We start from the raw sequence: 23,178 nt of genomic DNA, 5'->3' as shown, positions 1-23,178 counted from the left end.
AATAATTTTAACAAAATAAGAGAGATCATATAAAATGCATGTTATTTTTTATTTAGTACTGTCCTGAGTAAGATATTTTACATAAAAGATGTTTACATATAGTCCACAAGACAAAAAAATGGCTGACATTATTAAAATAACCCCCTTCAAAAGTTTGGGAACCCTTGGTTCTTAATACTGTGTGTGGTTACCTGGATGATCTACGACAGATTTTTTGTTTTGTGATGGTTGTTTATGAGTCTCTTGTTTGTTCTGAACAGTTAAACTGAGCACTGCAGATTCTTCAGTTTTCCAGCATCTTTTGCATATCTGAACCCTTTCCAGCAGTGACTGTATGATTTTGAGATCCATCTTTTCACACTTTTTTTGAGACCATTGAGGGACTCAAATACAACTATTAAAAAAGGTTAAAACATTCACTGATGCTCCAGAAGGAAGCATGATGCATTAAGAACCGGGGGGTGAAAACTTTTTGAATTTGAAGATCAAGGTAAATTGTACTTAATTTGTCTTCCGGGAAACATGCAAGTATCTTCTGTTGCTTCCGAAGGGCAGTACTAAATGAAAAAAAAAAAAGATATTTCAACAAAATAAGAAAAATTTGGACATCTTCGTCCTGTTTAAAAGTTTTCACCCCCTGGCTAAAAATGTAAAATTAAAATTATTAACATTTTCACAGATTCTGCAAATATATATTATATATATTAAAATGATTCAGATTTCATTTTAATAATTTATATTTTCAATTATGTTAAATAATTTAAATCATATTATATTTTAAATAATAATTATATTTTATATGTATTTATTTAAAAAATAAATATTAGATAATTACTGTCTTTTTGGTCAATTAAATGCTGCCTTGTCAGCATAAGAGACTTCTTATGAAAAGTAGTGTATTTCTACATATATATAAGGGAGCGAGAGGGAGGGAGAAAGTAATGATTATTTCTACATGTACATGGAGTTTTCCCCATACAAAACATACTGTAACCTAAATCTTTTATTCCTTCTACAGATATAACAGAAAGGCAGGCTATGTGCCCTCCATGTACCTGAAGCTCTACAGCAGCCCCAGCTTTGGCCTTCAGACACTTCAGAGGAAACTTCACAGCTCCACTATCAACCTGTCCAGCAGCAACTCTTTCAAACTGGAGCCTCAGGTCCACTCACGAAACAGAATAAATGGTTTCCTTAAATCAAACTCTCTGGAAATTCTGTCAGAGCCGGTACAGCATGAGGAAGCTGGCAGCTTCAGCGATGATGGAACCAACTTCAGCTTCAGTTCCTCAGACACCACCTCCATGAGCCCAAGCATGTCCAGCTCAGAGGGGGAAGAGGGCCTGAGACAGCAGGATAGAGAGAGAGACAGCAATGATTGTGGTATGTCCAGTGGTCAGTCCAGCCCCACCAGCTCAGACACTGATCACCCAATGAAAGGAGTCGAAGCTCCCAGGGTGCCACCCAGACCACAAACTCAGGAGATCCTATGTCGCTGCACGACCTACACCCGAAAAGTTGCTCTGGCGACCTCTGCACGCCTGGCCCCTGAAAGAGAAGTCATGGTAGATGAAGGGAGAGCATGAAAGGGGTGCATATGACCTTCTTTTTGATCGCATTTGAGTATAGTACAACGATATTAATCTGGGTTCTTTGTCATCTCTTTGTAATCCTTGGTGGGGCTATATAAATAGTATAAATATTGAATTAATCAAATATATTATACATAACCTGTTAAAAGTAGTTACAGTGTACATATTTAACTTTTTTTTTCTCACAGTTCTATTTTTTCATTAACGTTTTATTCAGACTGTTATCTTTCATCCTGGAGCTAATGGTCTTCCAAATATAAAAAAATATTTGGACTTTGTATATATACCTGCACAAGTTTCAATAAATTCATTTTAATGCTTTTGATGTCATGACGTTTTTCATGGAAACTTAATATATACAGGCACATATTTGCGCACACACACATAAAGCATATTAGCACACTGGTATATCAACATATTTAGAATGATTTCTGAAGGACCATGTGACACTGAATTATTCCAAACATTTATATGTAGCTATAACATAAGTATCTGTCAAAAAGATGAACCAAGTTCTTGAGTAGGCTAACTGAATACAGATCATGAAACACTGATAACTACAGAGACTGTCAGTGTAGACCACCACATGCATAAAATAAACTAAATTATTCCACTCAGTGTTACTATACATTTGGGCTTATCTTAAGAATATAAGTAATTGTTATCATCATCAAAGGATTGAGTTTGTTTTTGTGAAAGTTCCCTTGCGTAATTATGTCGGTAAGATGAAAAAGTCAGCTACCGCTAATAAACTTTAAACATTAACATAAAGAGTGGCTGGGATTTATTTAAAGGAAGCTGCATTTCCTTATATGAAAAATAAAATCAGACATTCTCAGAAACAGTTTGCCACCCTTTATTACTTGTTTGTTGATTATTAGTAGTAGTCATTATAGAGTATTCTGCCCGTATTTGAGTATCCAAAGTCCTCACAAATTCCCCTTATGTCAACATGGCAAAGGATAATACAGTACTGAATGCGACAGATAAATAACTTTACAGCCTAATATCTAGATTCGCTCACTGCATTGATGATTCCACTTCCAGTTTTTCCTATATTCTGGAAATTGCAGTGGGTTTTATTGTAAGTTTCATCTAGATTCCTTTTTCTGAATTCTGTTATCCACATTAAAATTCCAGTATAATCACATATATGCTATCTGTAAACAAGTGAGCGCCAAAAAATACAATGAAAAACATTAAGACATTTTATCCATAAGAAGCACAGCTTACCTACTGACCGATCTTACCCCATTCTCCCTTGTACATATGAATGGTGACCAGTACAAACTGGTGTTTTCTTTATTGTAAAAAACCTTCTTAGCTTTTGCTAAAGTTTTGCTTATAGCATTGTTATTTGGTTTAACTGTTACAGTGTGGGACATACATTCAGTTAAAGTGTTTATTGACACATTTTTTCACATATAATGATATATGATATATTCTATTGTGCAGAGAATGCTGCTGCGTGTTCGTTGGCCATTCAGACCGGTGTGTTTAGAGAATAGGGCTTGTAGCCTCTAGAGCAGGCAGTCATTGAAGTTCACTGGTTTCCATAGCAATGCCTTTGTCTAATATGTAAAACCTAGATGGTACCAAAATAGGGTCCCAGTGGTTAGTGTAAAAAAGTTGTCAGGTGCTAACCACATTCGTGACTTGTGCTAGAATGGAAAAGAAGAGAAAATGGGACATCTGTAATGCATTTCTGAATGATCCAGGGTCAAGTGATCTCCTTTGGGATGTTTTGCTGCCTGTTGTTTTGACAGATGCCTGTCTCTACAAATTATTCAACATATACAGCATCTGTATTAGCTGTGCCCTGGTATCATAAGCCAAAATGGTGAGTTTTCCCTTTTTTAATTACATTATATATTAAAAAAGATATTTATATAAAAATATATTATATTTTACTAGCTAAAACGTACAGTATGTTATATAAAAAGTCTGATAATATGCAACATGAGTCATTTATAATTAAAATCCTTTGAAATAGTTTGATTTAATTTTAGTAGTTATATCAGTAATCCATATGACATTAAAATACAAATTGAATTATTATATATTGCTTTTTTATTTCATTTTGGTTTTAGACTGGAGGTTATGAAGTGGAGCAGTTTGTGGATACCCCAGATGATGATCTGATTTGTGTCATCTGTAGAGCAGTTCTACGCTGTCCTGTACGACTTAAATGCAACCATGTCTTCTGCAAAGAATGCATTTTACAGTGGATGAAAAGGTAACAACTTAATATTTGATAATAAGATAAACCAGATTAAGGGGAAAATTATAACTTAGACACTTCTTGTCTAAATTATAATTTGTGACTTAATTGGTATAACCGGTATCATCTGAATTGGGAGGTTCTCTTGTATCTTATATCTTTATCTTAATTTGATCCTGATGGGAAAGTTTTCGTCTGCATGTTTTTGAAAGAAGTCTCTTATGCTTTGCAAGGCTTCATTAATTTGATCAAATATACAGTAATATTGTGAAATATTACAAAAGGTTTCTTTTTGAATATATTTTTAAAAAATCATTTATTCCTGTGATTTTCAGCAGCCATTACTCCAGTATTAAATATCACATGAGCTGATTTGGTATTCAAGAAAAATTCTGAAAACACTTGTTGTACCTATTTTTGAAGAAACCGTGATTTTTTTTCGGGTTCTTTGATAAACAGACCTCATTCATTTGAAATAGAAGTTTTTGATTGCATTGTAGATGGTTTCACTGCCACTTTTGATCCGTTTACTTAATCTTACTTCTATTTTGAAGTAACTCATTGGATGTTTGAGCAAATGTTAAAGTCAGTGTTGTTTCAGACAGGTGAAATGCCCATGTTGTAGGCAGCCTATCGACCAGAACCAAATGCTGGTTTTGTTTAAGCTGAGTAAATCCATTGGCCGTTTATCAATCAAGGTAGGCAACTTTTTTCAAACTCAAGTCTAAAATACAGTATAGTAGTTAAAGTTCTAGTACTTAAACTGTGAATTTGAAACAACTCCATATTGTGTTCTTAGTGTCGAAATGCACAGCAGGGCTGCAGGGCCACTTTCCCGCTTTCTAACGAGTACCTCCACATCTCCAGCTGTCCGTATGAGTGGCAGCTCTGTCCCCATGAGGGCTGTGGGCAGCAGGTGCTGAGGAAGGACGCACAGGCGCATGATCAGAGCTGCAGCCACTGGCGACAGCCGTGTCCCATGGGCTGCAGGACACTGCTCGTCCGTGAGAATCAGGCCCAACATAACTGCTACCGAGAACTGCAGCAGCGCTATGTAGCCGAGCGGCGACAGCAAAGGGCCATCGCAGCCAACCTGCGCAGGAAGATGCAGCGCATGCAGAGCCGGATGGCACAAATAAGGAGGCAGATAAACCTGATGTGTGAGAGCCTGGAGGTTGGAGATCTGGAAATTGAAGCAGGGGAGGGAACCAGTGCTTGGACTGATGCTAATGCCGCCAGTCCGAGCGGCAGCAGACACCGTCACACCAACAGCAGCAGTACAAGAGTCAGATTTATATAGCGTAAATACCCTTCCGGATTCAAAGAGAGCATTCAAGTTCGTTTTTTATGTGTGCGCGTTTTATTAAATGTGTCTTTCCACTTTTATAGACATCTTAGGGGATAGTTCACTCAAAAATTTAAGTTGTTTATTCACCTTCATGCTGATCCAAACCTATATAACTTACTTTCGTTTGTGACACATAAAATAAATTATTTTGAAGAATGTTTCAACTGTCCATACAATAAAAGTCAAATGGGGTCCAAAACAACATTGTATGGACCCAAAAAAAAGACAGCAACAGTGACTGTTCCACAGAAGAAAGAAAATCATTGGAACAACATGAGCTAAATGATGACAAAAAGTTTATTTTTGCGTCAACTATCCCTTTAAGGGCAGCACAACACAATTTTACAGATTTACTGAGAAAAGAGAAAAGCATGATGGTAAACAAAATAGTGAAGATTTTCGTTGCACATTCCTTCTACAGCTTTGAGAGGTTAATAAAGTGAGACATTGATGCTAATGCATACATATTAAAAAGAAAAAACGATTTTTGTAACATTCGAATGCCTGCTTAAGTTTAGATATTACAATCTTGAAGTGACACTTGACAAGAAAATGTGAAATCGTACAAACACCGTCTTTGATATTATATGATCTATGATGTAAAAAGCAAACACTTCTGGAACATGTATGTAAGACTTTTTTCAAAAAGAGTTCTGAAATAAATTCATTATTATTTGATATTTATTGATTATTACTAATGCTTATTTGTCTAATTTAAGCCATTGTGGAAGTTCAGCAAATAATCAGTTGTCCTCGGGACATAAACACAATAAAGTAATAAAATGGTTTGTTCACACATTAAGCCACTGGTATGATAAGAATAACTGATCTGGATTTCCGGGGGGATAGGAATTTTACCCACTGTGCCTTGTAATGACTGTATAAGGAGATGTCTGATATATTTAGAGAGAATATGTGTGAGAGCTACTGACATTTTGCTTTGTGCTGTGATGTTTAAATGAAGCCGAATGAATGAAGCTTACATTACTAGAAGTTTGTTGAAGTTAAATGAGCGAGTTCTGTTACTGGTATATTGTCATGTCTGTTCCACAAGGAGGCACTACTGTAGTTCTGCAGAATGTTCCAGATCACACCTGTCAGTGGAGGCCATAGAGGAATGCTGGGAGAGCTTTGCAGGGTATTGTGGGAAAGCTAGCGGGTTGTCCATCCCAGAGTGCATCAGCGGCAGGTAAATGTCATCCATGTTGGGCAAAACAAAAACTTTCTGGAAAAATAATTGCACAAGATTTGTTGTGGGGGTCAATGTAAACATTGTGCATTAAATAATTTAACTAAAATAAACAATTTAATTCAATTAAAGTGCCGCGCCAAGTTGTGGAAAAACACAGTCTTTGCATTGCCTTCCTTCTGATCCCAACGTTAGGAAAGAGTGAATGAACTTTATTTCTAATGAAGTTCCAGACCACGTCAGAAAGAACTTGGTCCTTTGTTCACTTCATTTTACAGCGGATTCGTTTACAAACAAAGCACAATTCGACGCAGGATTTTCATAAAGACTGAAACTAAAAGACAATGCTGTTCCGAAAATATCGGATCTGGCAGTAATGTCACCTATTACTTCTAAATTCTGATGTTTTTTTCATGTTAAACTCTTGATAACAGTATAAGTGGACCTCAGAGAACAGTACAAAATAATAAATAAAGGCAGTTCATCACCCCTTTAAATTAAATTAGCTGCCATATGCTTAACATGTTCACCAATTTATAGTGAAGCTCCTGACATAATATCATCAAAACAAACCTGAAACTCATCCTGCAGCTTTTTTTCAATCCATTCAGTTACATGACAGAAAGTCACTTCTCGCTCTCCCAGTTTGGGTCTGACTCTGAGATCAAGCTTCGGGGGTCCGCAGAAACTGTACCTGAGAGAGAACCAACAAAACACTTACAAATCTGGGGCATGTATCCAAAGACATGTCTGCAAGCCTGAATGCATATAATGATTTATAGGCAAAGAGTGGACCACTTTCCCACTCTTAAAGTGCACTTCTTTTGATTTGTTGACAAAGAACTATAAAAGCACATGTAAAGTACTTGATTACAAATTACAAATGTATCCAAATAAATAACATACAAGTTTCAATAGAATGACGATTAAAGTATGTTTTAGTTTGCCATAGAGTCTTGTCAGTACATTTTGCAGCACACTTTAAACATATGTCAAAGAAAACAGAAGTAATTATAAAATTACATATAAAGATGTCCTACAAATAGTTCCGCTAACTGCATTTTATATAATATTTGGTTTGCACTAAAGGGTATTCTTTTAAAGTATACTATTTCCATAATAAGTAGTATTTTGGTAACAATTTTCACTATTGTTGCTTATTAGCATGCATATTACTAGCATATTGGCTGTTTATTAATACTTATAAAGCATTTATAAATGCCTTTTTCTGCATGACCATATTTTAGATCTCTTAATCCAAACCCATACCTAAATTTAGCAACCACCTTGCTACAGTAACTATTAATAAACAGCAAATTAGGAGTTTATTGAGGTAAAACTCTTAGTTAATAGTGAATATGTCTTCCCTAACCTAAAGTGTTACCAGTATTTTTGTCATTTTACTATTAAGTACTTATTTTTGCTCCAAAAGTCTGCTCCTCATAACTGCACCTGAAACATCAAATATCTTCTGTCTGGCTGCGACTGCATCACTGAACTCGTCACATCACGCCCAGTTAGTAGACAGCGTTACACTTGTCTCTAATCCATAAACCTCAAATTGAAATTTAATTACAACAAAGTCAACCCTTCAAGAGTGAATGACACCAAACTTTAAGAAGCATGATTGCTCTAGATAATCTCTGCAGACGCTGTGTAAGCTTAAGCAAAGCTTCAGTCCCTAATGCAACATTAAGTGAGAATGGCTCGTACCATATTCTGTCGGTGGGGGGAGGAGGAACGTTGATGGCGAGTGTTCCAGAGAGCTCTTGTACTTCCACTGCAAGCAGCAGAGGGGTGTTGGACATTTCTTCAATCTTTTTTTTAATGTACTCATTTTCTGTGGCCTTCTGGAAATACTTCGACTTGGCAATCTTGTCGACAAATCTCAAAATCCGCCTACTTGTACTGCCTCCAGCTGCAGCCCTGTGGGAAGCAAAGTAAATTATTAATCAGGTGGCCTTGATTTATTTTAAGCTGCATTTACTGTCAAAGAACTCAAAGAGATGATGCTTTATAGACATAATTCACCCCAAAATCATGTCACTCCAAACCTATATTATTTCTTGGCTGGAACACCAAAGAAGGTATTTAGTGAAATGTCCAAGCTGCTCTTATCCATACATTGAAAGTATGGACGGTTGTTCCTGGTCCCCATCCACTTTCATTGTGTGGACAAGAAGCAGCATGGACATTCTCCTAAAAAAAGCTCAATATAGTTTCCATTATAGAAAGAAAGTCAGAACAACTTGAGGGTAAAAATGGATTTTCATCTGATTTCATTTTTGGGTGAACCACCCCTTTTAAGGACATGAGTGGTGTCAGCAAGACACATACATCTTGATGTTTAATTTACAAGAACAGCATTTCTGACATACATCCGAATAATAAAGAATTGCAACTCCCAAACTTTGAGATCTCAGAGAATAATTGTTTAATGAATAATATGAATGGTTCATTTAATAATAATTACCCCTCAACACCAGGTACAGCCTTTTCAGTCAGACTTCCTTGAGTGTCAGCAGATAAAACTTCCTCTTCATCAGAAGATCCTGCACTTGATGATTCCTCATCACTGTCAGCCAGCACAGAGAGCCTGGACCTGCTACTGCAGAACACAGGACCTCATCATAATGAGATTTCATAAACAGACACCCACAAACAACACTAGGATGGTACTGAGTCTAAGGAACAGCAATGCAGCCTACAGTGGGCTCCAAAAGTCAATGAAAATATGTTGATTTTAAATTGCTTTTCTAAATAAATACATATAAAAAAAAAAGAAAAAAGCATGACATGCCACAGTATAAAATAAATACATTACCGTTCAAAAATTTGGGGTCAGTATGATTTTTTTTCTCTTGCTCACGAAGGTTGTATTTATTTGACCAAAATACAGTAAAAACATTAATAATGTGTAATTCTATTTAAATATATTTTTAAAATGTAATTTATTCCTGTGATGGCAATATCTCAATTTTCAGCAACCATAACTTGGTCACATGACGGTGATTTGGTGCTCAATAAATATTTCTTATTATTATCAATGTTTTATCAATGTCTTTTAAAAAACTGACTCCAAACTTTTGTATGGTAGGATAAGTTACATAATATACTTTGCAGAGTCTATGCTGTGTTGAGATTTTTGTCTCAGAAAAAAAAATGTATTCTCCAAAAACTTACAACACATTACCACAAACAACACTAGGATGGTACTGAGTCTAAGGAACAGCAATGCAGCCTACAGTGGGCTCCAAAAGTCAATGAAAATATGTTGATTTTAAATTGCTTTTCTAAATAAATACATATAAAAAAAAAAGAAAAAAGCATGACATGCCACAGTATAAAATAAATACATTACCGTTCAAAAATTTGGGGTCAGTATGATTTTTTTCTCTTGCTCACGAAGGTTGTATTTATTTGACCAAAATACAGTAAAAACATTAATAATGTGTAATTCTATTTAAATATATTTTTAAAATGTAATTTATTCCTGTGATGGCAATATCTAAATTTTCAGCAACCATAACTTGGTCACATGACGGTGATTTGGTGCTCAATAAATATTTCTTATTATTATCAATGTTTTATCAATGTCTTTTAAAAAACTGACTCCAAACTTTTGTATGGTAGTATAAGTTACATAATATACTTTGCAGAGTCTATGCTGTGTTGAGATTTTTGTCTCAGAAAAAAAAAATGTATTCTCCAAAAACTTACAACACATTGATGGTCTCAAATTCTGCCTCTGCCTCGGGGACGCCCTCCTTCCCAAGTTTGGAGAGGTTGATTTTGGTCTCTAGAGTCATCTGTAGCGCTCCTGTGTACTCCATCTCCAAATGTAACCAAAGGCCTAACACACAAAGACAAGACAAGTTCCTTTTTTTTTCCTGAAATGTAATAATAGCAAAAGTTCCCAGGTTAAAAAAAGTACACTTCCATAATGTACTTAAAGTGCTCTATTTTCACGCACTAATTAATATACTAAAATTATTCTTCAGTACTTCTTAAGATAAACTTAAGATAAACTAAGTGTATTCAACTGTGCTACTTTGGGACACCATGAATATAAACTAAAATGTGCTTTTAATATACTATGTCTGTATTTAAAATGTATTTAGTCACGACTTGTAGTACACTTGAGTGTACTAGTGTATCAAAGATGGATTAGAGTGTACTACAAGTGGTAACTAAATAAAAAAAAATTTAATACAGAGATATGATCTGTTTATGGATGAAATTTCAAATAATTATAGTGCAATAAAACGCCCACGTGTCTACTAACACACTTTATAAATCCATAAATGGGATGAGACCTGAGCAAGGGAGCCAGACTCTGTCAAAAGCCATTACGTGTTACATAACACACAGAGATCATGAGGCGGAGAGAAAAAGACGCATGCTGTGCCCCACACAATAATAACTTCACTCCTCATGGGGATAATACATCCTGCATATGCTTCACAGTGATCATTTTACCATATAGCTGAGTGCGTAAACAGACATGTGTGCTTGCTCGCAGGCATGCTGCTATTCGCTGAGGAGAATGATGTGATGTTATGTGCTTCTTTGATCCCTGATATTACAGAAGGATAATAACATTTCATCTACTGCTTAGTGCAGGAACATAATAACATATACGCTCAAACAGCCCTGATGGATGAATGACCTAATCTGCTCTTTTATAAGAGGCTCTTAGGAGCCCTACCAACCTCTGCTGTTGACCTGTGGTAGTGATGTGCCTGTTATCTGGGGCATGCTGGAGCCCATGGCCAGTTCGGTGAGGGTTAATTCATCCATGAAGTAAGGCAACTGTGGAAAAAAAGGGTAAACTCACACAGAAGCACTTGAACACATGGTAGGAATATTAATATCACAAGCGATTTATTCCACTTTTCAAAACCATGCTTGAGGAAGATTTTAAAAAAGAGCATTACCTCCTCACACTTTGTCCAGTTAAAGAACATCCTGTAATTCCTGTGTGTTCTCTTACCCGAATTTTGCTCAGCTTTCGCTGAATCTTCTGTTGGACTTTATCAGCCCAGTACTGCTCATGGAGGAAGTCCCAAAAGATCCGACCAATTAGTGCATTCAACCAGTCAGGTTTTGTTTCATCCTCATGGCAACAAAAGGTCTGCTCCAAAAGGGGTGATAGAAGAAAAAACTTTTGATTAATGAAGATACACTGAAGATACACTCTGCCACTTTTCAAATAAACTGTCCTCTAAGCACGGAGAAATGAGATATGAGAGGTAACTTAATAAACATTACTACCTAATATATTTCAAGATCATTTCTATGAACTGAACTGGAAAAAAATGGTCCAGTTGCACAATTTGCACCATGTTAGGGGAACTGTGTCATGTCAAGAGGTATATTATTGGGGAACATATGACATATTTGCATTACATTAATGAGCTTGCTATGCTGAATTGTTGGGCACTATGTTAAAGGGATAGTTCACCCAAAAAAGAAAATTCCCTCATTTCGTTTCAAACCCGTAAGGCCTTCTTTCATCTTCAGAACACAAATTAAAATATTTTTGATGAAATCCGAGAGCTTTTTTTTACCTTGCATAAACAGCAATGCAACTGACACGTTCAAGGCCCACAAAGGTAGTAAGGACATCGTTAAAATAGTCCATGTGACATCAGTGGTTCAACCTTAATTTTATGAAGCTAGGAGAATACTTTTTTCAAACAACTGTATTCAACAATTTCTTCTCTGTGTCAGTCTTCGCCACACATTCACGAGAGTACCACAACACATGCGCAAGAGACGGGTGAACTTTTTTGGGCGAACTATCCCTTTAAATATTTGCATTTTAAAAAGAAAATATGTACATCAATGAAAAATAAGCAGATTTATAAATCCCATTCCTAACTTTGATGTTTTATAAAATTTTTAATTACATTATGAAAATGTGCCACAAAATAAAATTTTGGAATGGGGTTAATACATTTCTCTACTATCCAGGAAAAGCTTCATATTTTAGAAAATGTAAAGTCGGCATGGAACAGAAGTTGCGATTGTCTTTTCTTCTCTACTGTGATGTATATCCGAGTGAAACAGCATCTGAAATGAGAGGATGGGACTTGATTTCATCCTTCGGTAATTGATTGGATCGTTGGAAGATGGGGCGTTGCTAACAAAATGGAGGCAGATCTGAATGCCAGTTTGCAGTTAGTGGTGGGGGATTTCTCTCCACTGGATTCACAGTCGACACCCAAGCATGAATACATTTTTTATTTATTAAGTATGACAACCACGATCAACAGCACAAAACATGCCTAAACAGCTCCGCCCTTGCGCCATAGCTCGTGACAGGAAGAGAAGATGAGTCGTTTTGAGGGGGAGGGGAGGTTAACGATTTTGATTAAAGATTACAAGGGCACATGAATACTGGTGTCAATGCTATAAAGTAAAGCTTTAGCTTTTCCCCCTGTCCTTTATACCAGCGTTTACCCCTCATGTCACTAGCTCCGCCCTTGCGCCATAGCTCGTGACCGGAAGAGAAGATGAGTCGTTTTGAGGGGGAGGGGAGGTTAACGTTTTTGATTAAAGATTACAAGGGCACATGAATTTAAAAAAAAAATGATGACGTGCACGGATAAATTATTTATAATAAACACTACAGTATTCCATTAAAAAAATAATAATTTTTCATTTTGATTTCATGGTGACTTTAAAAGCAGTAAAATATTTGTCAGAATTTTGTAATAGTATTTCCTGCATTTGGAGGCAAAACTCACTGTCATTTTTAGCCGCTGTCTCTAAGCATCTGACACACTTCTCACACCCCACAGGAAAAAGCAGCATTTAATAATTCATGGCTGATCTTTAGCCAAATATTTTACCTAGTTTTACACATTAGCAATTCACCAACAAAAAAATAAGAATTTTCCATTTTGATTTCATGGTGACTTTAAAAGCAGTAAAATATTTGTCAGAATTTTGTAATTGTATTTCCTGCATTTGGAGGCAAAACTCACTGTAATTTTTAGCCGCTGTCTCTAAGCATCTGACACACTTCTCACACCCCACAGGAAAAAGCAGCATTTAATAATTCATGGCTGATCTTTAGCCAAATATTTTACCTAGTTTTACACATTAGCAATTCACCAACATGTAAAGCCACCCTTGATAAATGCGCTTTGACATACCTGCCATGTAGACGATTTATTCTGACATGCTTTGGTGGCATTTTTTGCATTAAAAACAATTTCATCTGTATATCACAGGCCTTTTTTCATGGTCATGTGACAAAAATGACACAAAGCCTCTTTGGTTGAAGCTCACCTGCTCTTTTTCAGTAGGACTGCCCTGGGTGCTGCTTTGGCAGGGGCTTTGTAGAGGACTGGCATGTGCTGAGAAGATGAGACTGGTCATGTAAGAAGTATAGTCTGGTAAAATGTTCTCTTTTACTCTGCCAACCAGATCACTATGGAACACATCTTCACTGCTGTCCTTGACTGAGCTTTCATCACCACGTGACAGACCACAAGGGTTCTCCTCATTCAATGCAGATTTATCTACAGAGAAAAAGAAAATTCAGAAATAATGTTTTTTGTAACTTAATGTTAGAAAAACATTCTTAAAATGTTATTTTCTTAGCTGAGACACCTTCTTTCTTTATCCTTACAAGATTGTACAAAGTGGCTTGTGTATCGATATTGGTATAATTGATATATTAAATAAATAATTTGTATATTAAATAGTATTAATATAAAATAATATTATAACATTATTATTAACTAAAGTAAATAATATTAAATTAAGATAATACATATTTTATATATGGCATATATCCATTCTTGATTTTGACAACCACAAAATTAAAATGTTTCTTTATGAATAAGATCAATAGAAATGTTGTGATGCACAAAATTACCATAAAAGCCTGATATATCAAATATGATACATTAAAAAACACATATGCAAAAACATTTTTGACATATTTTGTCAAATTGTGTTTGACACAATTTATGTATGTTCAGTTCACTTAAGTCTTTAAGCCTTGCTGAAAGGGAGTTCTCCCAAAAATGAAAATCCTGCCATTAATTACTTATTAATCAGATCTTTCTGACCCTGCATAGACAGCAATGCAACTAATACGTTCAAGGCCCAGAAAGGTAGTAAGGACATTGTTAAAACAGTCCATGTGACATCAGTGGTTCAACCATAATGTTATGAAACTACGAGAATACTTTTTGTGTGCAAAGAAAACAAAAATAATGACTTTATTCAATGATTTCTTCTCTTCTGTGTCAGTCTTCGACACACGTTCATGAGAGTACCACAATGCCTGTGACTTTTTTAACGATGTCCTTACTACCTTTCTGGGCCTTGAACGAGTCAGTTCCCTTGCTGTCTATGGGAGGGTCAGAGAGCTCTCGGATTTCATCAAAAATATCTTCATTTGTGTTCCGAAGATGAATGAAGGTCTTACAGGTTTGGAACGACATGAACGTGAATGAGTTTTAATTTTTGGGTGAACTATCCCTTTAAGTTCAACTAATTTCAACTTTACCACCAGATATAGATTCAGAATGGTTTTCTTCATTGTGAATGGATGCAGAAAACAGTCGATGGAACCATTCCTCTTTCTCCCGCCCTGTTCGTCCAAAGAAGTATAGTGTGACAGGATGGGAAACATTCGTCGTAGGCCCAGGGTGTTTTTCTACTTTCTGAGCCTCCCCCTGACCTTCTGCCATCTCGTCTTCCTCCACAGTTCTTTCTCCTTCAGCCAAACTTATGCAGATCGGATACTTCCTGTTCCACACTCGCTTGTGTGCCAAAGCCAGTGGCAGAAGAAATACCTGTTACCAAGGCAACAACTTCATTATAATTACGTGACATCTATGCAACATTCTGCCACATTAAAATTTGAGCCATTTGGGTTCAGAGACCATAAGTAGAACTGTGTCGCACTACCACTGAAGGGCAATGCACTTCTTTCTACTAAGGTGTTAACATCAGTGGTACACTAACCTTGCTGCCAGTGAGTCGAAATATCCGTGAGTGAGTGAAATGCTTTTCGTAACAGGGCTCATCAAACGTAGCCCAGCGGGGAATGTTGTTACGTGGGTAGTCAAGCCGCAAACAGGGTCCATCCAATGTGACATACACAGTGTGCATGAGGGATGGATAGTAGGTCTCTGGATCATATGCGTACATCTCATTCATCCAGCCCTAGAATGCAGAAACATTTCACTTCAACTCAAATGTAATCTATGAATTCTAACCACAAAGTTTTAGGACAGAGACAGACAAACAATTGGGATAAGCTCTGTAGCTGGCTGTGACAAGCAGTGGGTGTGTGTTATTCTGCATCAGACACTGAAGAGCAGAATTAATCACAGAAGCGAGTGGTAATGAGGGTTTTGCTTAGTCTTTGGAGAAAAGCAAGTTTAAGGCTTACTTTAGACACTGTGTCATTCACTGCAGTGTGTTTAAAAAAAACCTGATTCCCGAAGGACATGGGCTTTGACACACTGAAGTGCAGGTTTTGGTTTAATAGGAGTCTGCAAGGCTGTTGTTACCTGTGGTGCTGTTCTATTGCTTTTCTTAGCATTTAACCCTATAATGGAAACCCAACTACATGTCTTCTGCACCCTGGTGGATAATACATTCTATTTAGGAAGTAGAATAAATTGGCTGTGTCCAAAATTGTTAGTAGGTAATCACTTTACGATCACTAAAAAAGTATGCTATGTATAGTTATAATGTGTGTAGTATGAATTTAATCTGGAGGTACTACATTCACCATGTTGTCATTATCATGTGATCTACCAAAGTCAGTTGCGTCGCTTCACTGCCATTCACAAATCCTCTCCCATGGCCTCATGGGATAGTAGTGTCCATTGTATGCACACAGAATCACACCAGAAGCAGTAGGTCATCCAGGTACTTTTGCCCACTCTTTTATGAGTATTGCGAATTCAGACATACTTCTTTTGTCACAAATTCTTTTTCATCTAGTATATATTAGGGAAGTATGCAATTTCGGATGCAGCCACAGTCATATAAAAAAGTGCATCAAATATATATATATACAGTATATCAATGTGATTTTCTGGATTTTTTTTTTGGATTCTGTCTCTCACAGTTGAGGTGTACCTACGATGAAAATTACAGATCTCTCCATTCTTTGTAAGTGGGAAAACTTGAAAAATTGGCAGTGTCTCAAATACTTATTTGCCCCACTGTATATATATATATATATATATATATATATATTTTTTTTTTTTTCCATCCATCCATTCTCCAAACCGTTTGTCTTATGTCAGGTCACTGGGATGCTGAAGCCTATACATGTATTACAAATACAATTGATATATATTTTCTTATATTTATACTCTGCCTTGCAAAAATCTGGGATCGTTCAGATATTTTATTTATATTTTAAAGAAATCCCCTATGCTCACCAACACTGCATTTTTTGTTAAAACAGTAAAGCAGTAAAATTTTTATATTATTTACCATTTTTTTTATATATCTTAAAATGTAATTTATTCCTGTGATGGCAAAGCTGAATTTTCAGCTGCCATTACTTCTGTCTTCAGTGTCACATGATCATTCAGAAATCGTTCTAATATACTGATTTTGTGCACAATAATTTTTTTATCAACTCACATTATACTGTATACCTTAATTAATAAAAGTAATAATTTCTTTCAAAAAAATGTACTGACCCCAAACTTTTGAATTGTAATGTACACACACAAAAATTTTTCACTAACATATTTTGTTATATTACAAGTGCTGTACCTTGCAAATACGTGATGTACCAATTATTTTTTACAAAATATAAATATTCTAAAATGCATCAAACTCACCTTGAGAGACGGTACGTTGCTCTGTAATGCTTCAAAGAGAATATTATTATAGGAGGTCCCATGTAGTCCATGTTGTTGACTGGTGGGAAAGTGTTTCATGGAGCCCCATCGGATCATCACAAGCCCCAACATTAATCCAAACCCTAAACCAAGGAACAGGCCAGACCAATACGCTGACAAAGGAAAGATAAAGTAGCAGTATGACAGAAATGCTACAAAGGCAAGACCCACTCCTGGCACTGGAGAGGAGCATTGTTCTGTCACATCTTCTGCCAAACCATCTTGATCAGTTCTATTCATATCTGTGCTCTGGGATGCATTGCCATGAGTGCTGGACTCCATCACAGGCCCAGTGTCTACCTGTCTGTTATGGTGCTCATGGGAAAGCGAGGATTTCTGCACACACTGTTTGCGATGTCTCACAGGCCAGTTGCACTCCGGTAGAATTTCACTTTCTGCTTTCCTAGCACTTTTAGGAGATTCAGATACAGTCAGGTCAGTGGTCGTTTTCCCAATGCCAAAGCCTTTGTAGCTTGGCGAGTCCACTGATCCTGTGCTCCTTTGGTGCTTGGGGCTTCCAACACTATCTTCACGCATGATCTTACTGAACATGCTCAAAGGTTCCTGCATGGCCTCCGAGAGCTTGCGTCGGGTGTCCTCCAGCTCCATTTTGAAGAAGCTGGCTTTGGGCTCGGTGGGGGACAAGTTGACTGGAGACGGAGGGGCGGTGCGGGAGTCACCGTTGCGGCTTTTGGGCTGGGTGAATTGCGACAACAAGTGCAAATTGAGCTTGGAATCAGACCTGGATTGAGACACCTCCGGCTCACTGCGAGAAAGCTCAGTGGAAATCGACTTCACGAGGCTGAGGAGTGGTTTGGGCTTTAGAGAAGACTCTTTCAGTTCCAGTTCTGTAGATAATGACTTCACTAAGCTGGCCAGGGGCCGGTGAGTGGGCGAGAGGAAGCCAGACCCCGGGGGGAAAGAGTTTCTCAAGGAGCTCGGAGAAGATGGAGAAAGAGGAACATTGAATGCAGGTGAGCTGAGACCCCATTCCCCCTCTGTCTGAATGTCGACCGAACATGGTCTTTGGTTTCGGAGGGAGCTAAGTGACTTTTTACCATCACAGTCCAAGGTGAATATGAGGTCAGTGTCATCAAGATTGTCCCATTCACCCTCTGTGTCCGTCAGTTGGATTACTATGCCTCTCTGGTCCATGTCCTGCTTCAGCTGTAAACCTGGTCTCTGGGTCCCACCGGCCAATTTGTGAGTTCCTTCATTTCCTGTCATCCCTGCCATGATTTATCTCTACAGAGCACAAGTAAAAAAATCTTTGAGTCAGCAAAAAAGACAATTAAACTATTTTGCCTCAAGATATATGGACAACACAGTCATTTTGCTTCAACTTCCATCAGCAGTTTTTAGAGCGTTTCAGAGTATGATGACTATGAGGAATATCCTTTCATTGGCAATGCTCGTTTTGGACAAAACATTGACTGGATCAGTTTTGTGCAACAACAAAGTAACTCTTCTCCCTCGATGGCAGTGGTTCATAACAAGGCTTCTGAAAGGAGGCCCTATGATGGCTTAATGTTATTTCAATTAATTGTAATAAAATAATAAATCTTAATTAAATGCTTTAAAAACAAACAAAATCATATTTATTTCCCCTCTTCGATAGCTAATTATTTTGTTTTTATTCAAGAATGTATACAGTTCTTGAAACTTCTGGATGAACAAAATGAATCATGTTTAATTCATTTATTTAAACAGTCACAGATTTTATTAATAAAAAAGGTTGAAAACACCAATAAACTATAGCCTATGAAGGAGCCTTCAAACACCTCCTTGGACCTTTGAGTAAAAATCTCTACGACGCCCCTTGAATAATGTCTAGAGTCTATAATTATTACATAATGCATAAGTAGGGTTTGGGAGATCTACCTACTCTGAAATTATATTAAAAAATAATACTAAAAATTTAAGCTCCAGTGTTGTTGTATAATGATTTACGAAATATTTAAGACAGTTCATGAACATTGTGCCTGATAAAAGGCAAAGTAACAGAGCAAGAACAATTATGCTGAACATATGCATTTTCTCTGTTAATGTTACATATATTTTGGTGCCTAAAGTGCTGCCCATAAGATTTATTGTTTTCTTGCTCGACAAAAGAAAAAACAAAGCCAGTGAGCACTTTCAGGATAATGACCATTTTTCTTACTCATTGATCATTAGGTCTACTTAAAAGAGGTTATGTAACACTTAAACACACATTACACAAATTTTTATTTATAGACCATAACAGAACCAATATTAATTTTGTTTTGCCCATTAATTGTAATAAGTTTCCCTATAGGCTGCAGCATTCTAAAATACTACTAAGTACATCAGGGGAACCACAATGAGGGACTAAGCTATCTATTAAAGGCGGGCATACACGGTGCGATTTTTGCTGTCGTACTAGCTCGCAGGCGATTTTTTTCTCTCGGGAAAAAATCGCAGGCATAGTCGCGGCTCGTACCGTGTGAGAAGAATTACGGGCCGATCCGAGAACGTTATGAGCACCTCACGTCCTCCCGATAATTTTCAAACATGTCAAAAAAATTGGATGCTGTCAGTTTAAATTCGTGGCGTATGTGCGGTTGAACGAGACGATTTGGCGATCCATCTGAAGTTGACCAATCAGAAGATGACAAAAACCATATTCTATAATCATTTTAGTTTAATTAGACAGTTCTATTATTTATTTGTTATTCCGAATGTGCCAAATTTGCCGTTCAGCTTTATGAATGAATATGCCTGTTGTATTTCTGGCAAAACGAGCAGAAATTCAGAAATGGCCTACTCCCTCGAGTTGTTTATGAAGAACAGAAGTCCCTGCTTTTCTCTGCTTTTCAGCCATTCTCTTTGCCATGTCCTTTTTGTCTTGGTTTTTTTTTTTTTTTTTTGCACGTCAAGCCGCCTGCCACAAAGAAAACTATTTCGTCCTCAGAATCCATATTTCTATGAATGGCGCGAAACGTAATGCTTACGTCAGAGTTTGTAAAATCGTAGTAAATTCGTGTGGTGTGTGACTGCCTCCGTACGATTTTCGGGTAAACTCAATCGTGACATGTGCCAGATCTCACGACGTTACGATCTTCAGAATCGCACCATGTACGCCCGCCTTTAGTCAGGAGAAAATGGGGCTTTCTAGTTCAGTCAACAGACTGAATTAAAAGCAAAGATCTTTCTAGGTCAAGTGAAGCATTTAAAAGTAAGTTAAAGACTGCCTTCTGTGGTTATGTAACCCTGTAACACCAATTCTCCAGCAACTGGCAAACTCTCTTTAATCCCTTCTTCATTCAAAATGGACTGATGAAATAATAAACCAACAGACTGTTCAAGGGCACATCTACATGTGGTATGCCAGATCTCTCTCATGTTGTTAGAGAGGTCTCTCCTTCTGAACAATCAACAATGCTGTATAGGCTATAAGTGTATAAAAAATGTGCATAAACCATAATCTGGTGTGGTAGAATAAAATATGATTGGGTTTCTCTAAAAGTCTACTGAATTATGCCTATCAAATTTCAGCTATGATTTACAACAGGGTAAAAACACAATGTATAGTGAAACATTCACTCCCTATAAATAGTTATTGATTATTAATTTAAGCTTAGGCAGACTTGGACACACAATGCCTTTAATCATCTCATCTGAGCTACTGTGTTTGGTAAAAGAAAACATGTTGATGGACAGCCTACTGGAAGGCGACCATCTGGACTAAACTATGATAGACAATAAACAGACATGCAACTTCTGTAGAATTTGTTACTGTGGTAAATGGGAAAAAAATCACATGCAAATATGTAGATAATGTGTCATATTATACATGAAATACTGTAAAATCCTTAAAATTCTTTCAGATCTGTCTGACACACACACACAAAATAGCTCAACAGATTAATAGCACTGCTTAATGTCAGATGAACTGGATTTAAACTCAAGCAAATGTTTCAGATGGATTACATTTTTTAATAATTCTCAGAGACAAGTGCCAATGATGGATACAAATACTGAGCAGTACCATAAACTTTAATTTGTTGAAATGAACAGGCAACACAGCAGGAGATTCATCAAGGCAGATTGTGTATTGCTTCGTAGGATTCATGCACTTTATAAAATATGTAGGATACTCGTATTAAAGCAACTTTGTGACATTTTAGAAGCACTGACAATGGCATTTTCTGTGAGTAGCCTATGGAGATAATTTCAAAAGAATGAACTCACCCAATTTCTGCACCATCGCCTGATCTCCAAAAAAAATAATATCAGCTTTTGCGTTCTGTCAGTAACAGTGAGTCGCAGTTCCGTGAATCGTTCCCAGAGAAGAGACAGATGACACTTTCTTAAACCGTCTTGCATGAATCATGAGTCTGCACACAGCTTGACATCAGACTTTACGAGATTAACAGTTAAAGAGCGATGTGCGTTTACATCGTTCATTGTAGCCGCAGGGCTGTGCAGATGTGCATGTGTCGCTCGGTAAATCTGGACTGTACAGCGCGCAGATCCTCCGGAGTTTTTAATTATTACTACACTTATGCAGTGCATCGCTGTTACATTACTGTGAAGCTGTTTATCCCCATAGAAACTAACTCCTCCCCCTCACAGGCTCCATCCAGATGTGATTTTGCGAGCAGCAGCTCCTCAATCTGATTATAGGAAGCATGGCTGGAGTCCACTTTAATCCCGATTTTAAAAAAAAAACTCTGCCAAAACATCCATACGCTTATAAAGACACAACAAGACACGCCGGTGACCCTATAAAAACTCTACATTTGTCCTGGATTTGTAACAGTGACCATGCACAGCACCTTCAGAATTCATATATTCCGATTATGCTTGCTGGAATATGTAATGTAATATGCATAGGCCTCAGGGGCGGACTTACCCATTAGGCAAAGGTAGGCGACCGCCTTGGGCCCTCAAAAGCCAAGGGCCCCCTAAAATACTTTTCATATAGGATATGCGCATTAAGCGCGGACACGCGAACTGTTGCTGTTTACGGTGTTTATTACCACAACAACCGTCCGAGTCTGTGGCGCCTGCAGGTGTACAGCTGTATGCTTGGAGTACCATGAGCGCTCAGACTGACCTCAGATTTATCCCGCAAACATTTCAGCAGTTATTATAGGCCTGTGTGTCACGTATTTCTGTCGACTGAACCCATGCCGTTAATTATGAATTTATCAGTCTTTTGCATGCCAAAGTCAATTTCTGCATAGAAATATTACGCCAAATAGAAGCAGAAAATCGTGCTATAGGCCTACGCACTTGAGATCGGGTTAGCCTACAACAATTAATTTGTTGGCTATTTTACAAATGGGAATACAACGCTACCCGTAAAATTTATAGTGAAAAGTACTTTAAAAGCGTCTGGAATGCAATAAAGTAATTTTAAAGCTGTTTTTTTAAAACATTTGCTGCATGGATAAAAAATTTAAATAATTAACATATCATACAAAATTGTTGCAGCAAATCCTTTACATTTTAAGGTATTCAGAACAGAGCAACATACAAATCAGAAAAAGCAGCTATACAATTATAGGACAAAGTTTTACATATATGCCATTATAATTAGCGTTTTATTTTTTAACTGTACGGAATTATAAAATAAAACGCAAATTATAATCGGGCCTTCCATCAATTATAGTGATGAAAAAATTACTGGCCATCTCCTAATTGAATGTGCCTTTAGAGAGAAATGCAGGCTTACATAATGAAAGAGTTTATTTTATTAGGAGTCTATTTTCGATTTGAATTATTTCGTTTTAAAGTAGTAATTTAAAGCATCATATATATTTTGATAATGTCTGAGTTTAGGTTCATCATTGTGAAGCGCTCCTGTTCAAGACCGAGACGGCAGAAAGCGTTTCTTTTCTTTATTTTATAAAAGCACAACGTTTTTTTGATATTGTGAGTGCACACAAATAAAACTAGACCCT

The 23,178-nt window shown here is 36.9% G+C and overlaps 3 protein-coding genes across 5 annotated transcripts in view; 2 read left to right on the top strand and 1 right to left on the bottom strand.

Moving 5' to 3' along the window:
* The window catches only part of noxo1b (NADPH oxidase organizer 1b), a 13,797-nt gene extending 12,211 nt beyond the window's left edge, over nt 1–1,586 (top strand). Inside the window, exon 8 of the mRNA XM_016270586.1 lies at nt 1,019–1,586. Within this exon, the coding sequence (XP_016126072.1) occupies nt 1,019–1,586 (568 nt within the window). The remainder of the gene's footprint in view (nt 1–1,018) is intronic.
* A 1,636-nt stretch (nt 1,587–3,222) lies between these two features.
* rnf151 (ring finger protein 151) lies at nt 3,223–5,356 on the top strand. Its single transcript, XM_016270738.1, has 4 exons — nt 3,223–3,432; nt 3,683–3,828; nt 4,415–4,511; nt 4,613–5,356. The coding sequence occupies exons 1-4, from the start codon at nt 3,430–3,432 to the stop codon at nt 5,111–5,113; spliced, it is 747 nt and encodes a 248-aa protein (XP_016126224.1). The 5' UTR covers nt 3,223–3,429; the 3' UTR covers nt 5,114–5,356.
* Nucleotides 5,357–5,830: 474 nt separating this feature from the next.
* On the bottom strand, nt 5,831–21,919 carry tex2l (testis expressed 2, like). 3 transcript variants are annotated; one of them, XM_016270578.1, is made up of 12 exons: nt 21,461–21,919; nt 17,189–18,493; nt 15,342–15,542; nt 14,881–15,169; nt 13,650–13,882; nt 11,344–11,484; nt 11,063–11,162; nt 10,071–10,203; nt 8,824–8,958; nt 8,064–8,276; nt 6,924–7,044; nt 5,831–6,386 (listed from the first exon to the last, which is right to left on the bottom strand). In XM_016270578.1, exons 2-12 carry the CDS (start codon nt 18,482–18,484, stop codon nt 6,222–6,224), a joined length of 3,027 nt encoding a protein of 1,008 aa, XP_016126064.1. In that variant the 5' UTR covers nt 18,485–18,493; nt 21,461–21,919; the 3' UTR covers nt 5,831–6,221. The 3 variants fall into 3 exon arrangements, with proteins under 3 accessions (XP_016126064.1, XP_016126066.1, XP_016126065.1); XM_016270580.1 differs by having other exon boundaries at nt 8,824–8,955; XM_016270579.1 differs by having other exon boundaries at nt 14,884–15,169.
* Nucleotides 21,920–23,178: the final 1,259 nt, after the last annotated feature.

This window comes from Sinocyclocheilus grahami, unplaced genomic scaffold, assembly GCF_001515645.1.
Source record: "Sinocyclocheilus grahami isolate Dianchi unplaced genomic scaffold, SAMN03320097.WGS_v1.1 scaffold57.1, whole genome shotgun sequence".
Classification (NCBI taxonomy): domain Eukaryota; kingdom Metazoa; phylum Chordata; class Actinopteri; order Cypriniformes; family Cyprinidae; genus Sinocyclocheilus; species Sinocyclocheilus grahami.
Note: the sequence above shows the minus strand (reverse complement) of the source record. Positions and strands in the feature narration are given on the sequence as shown.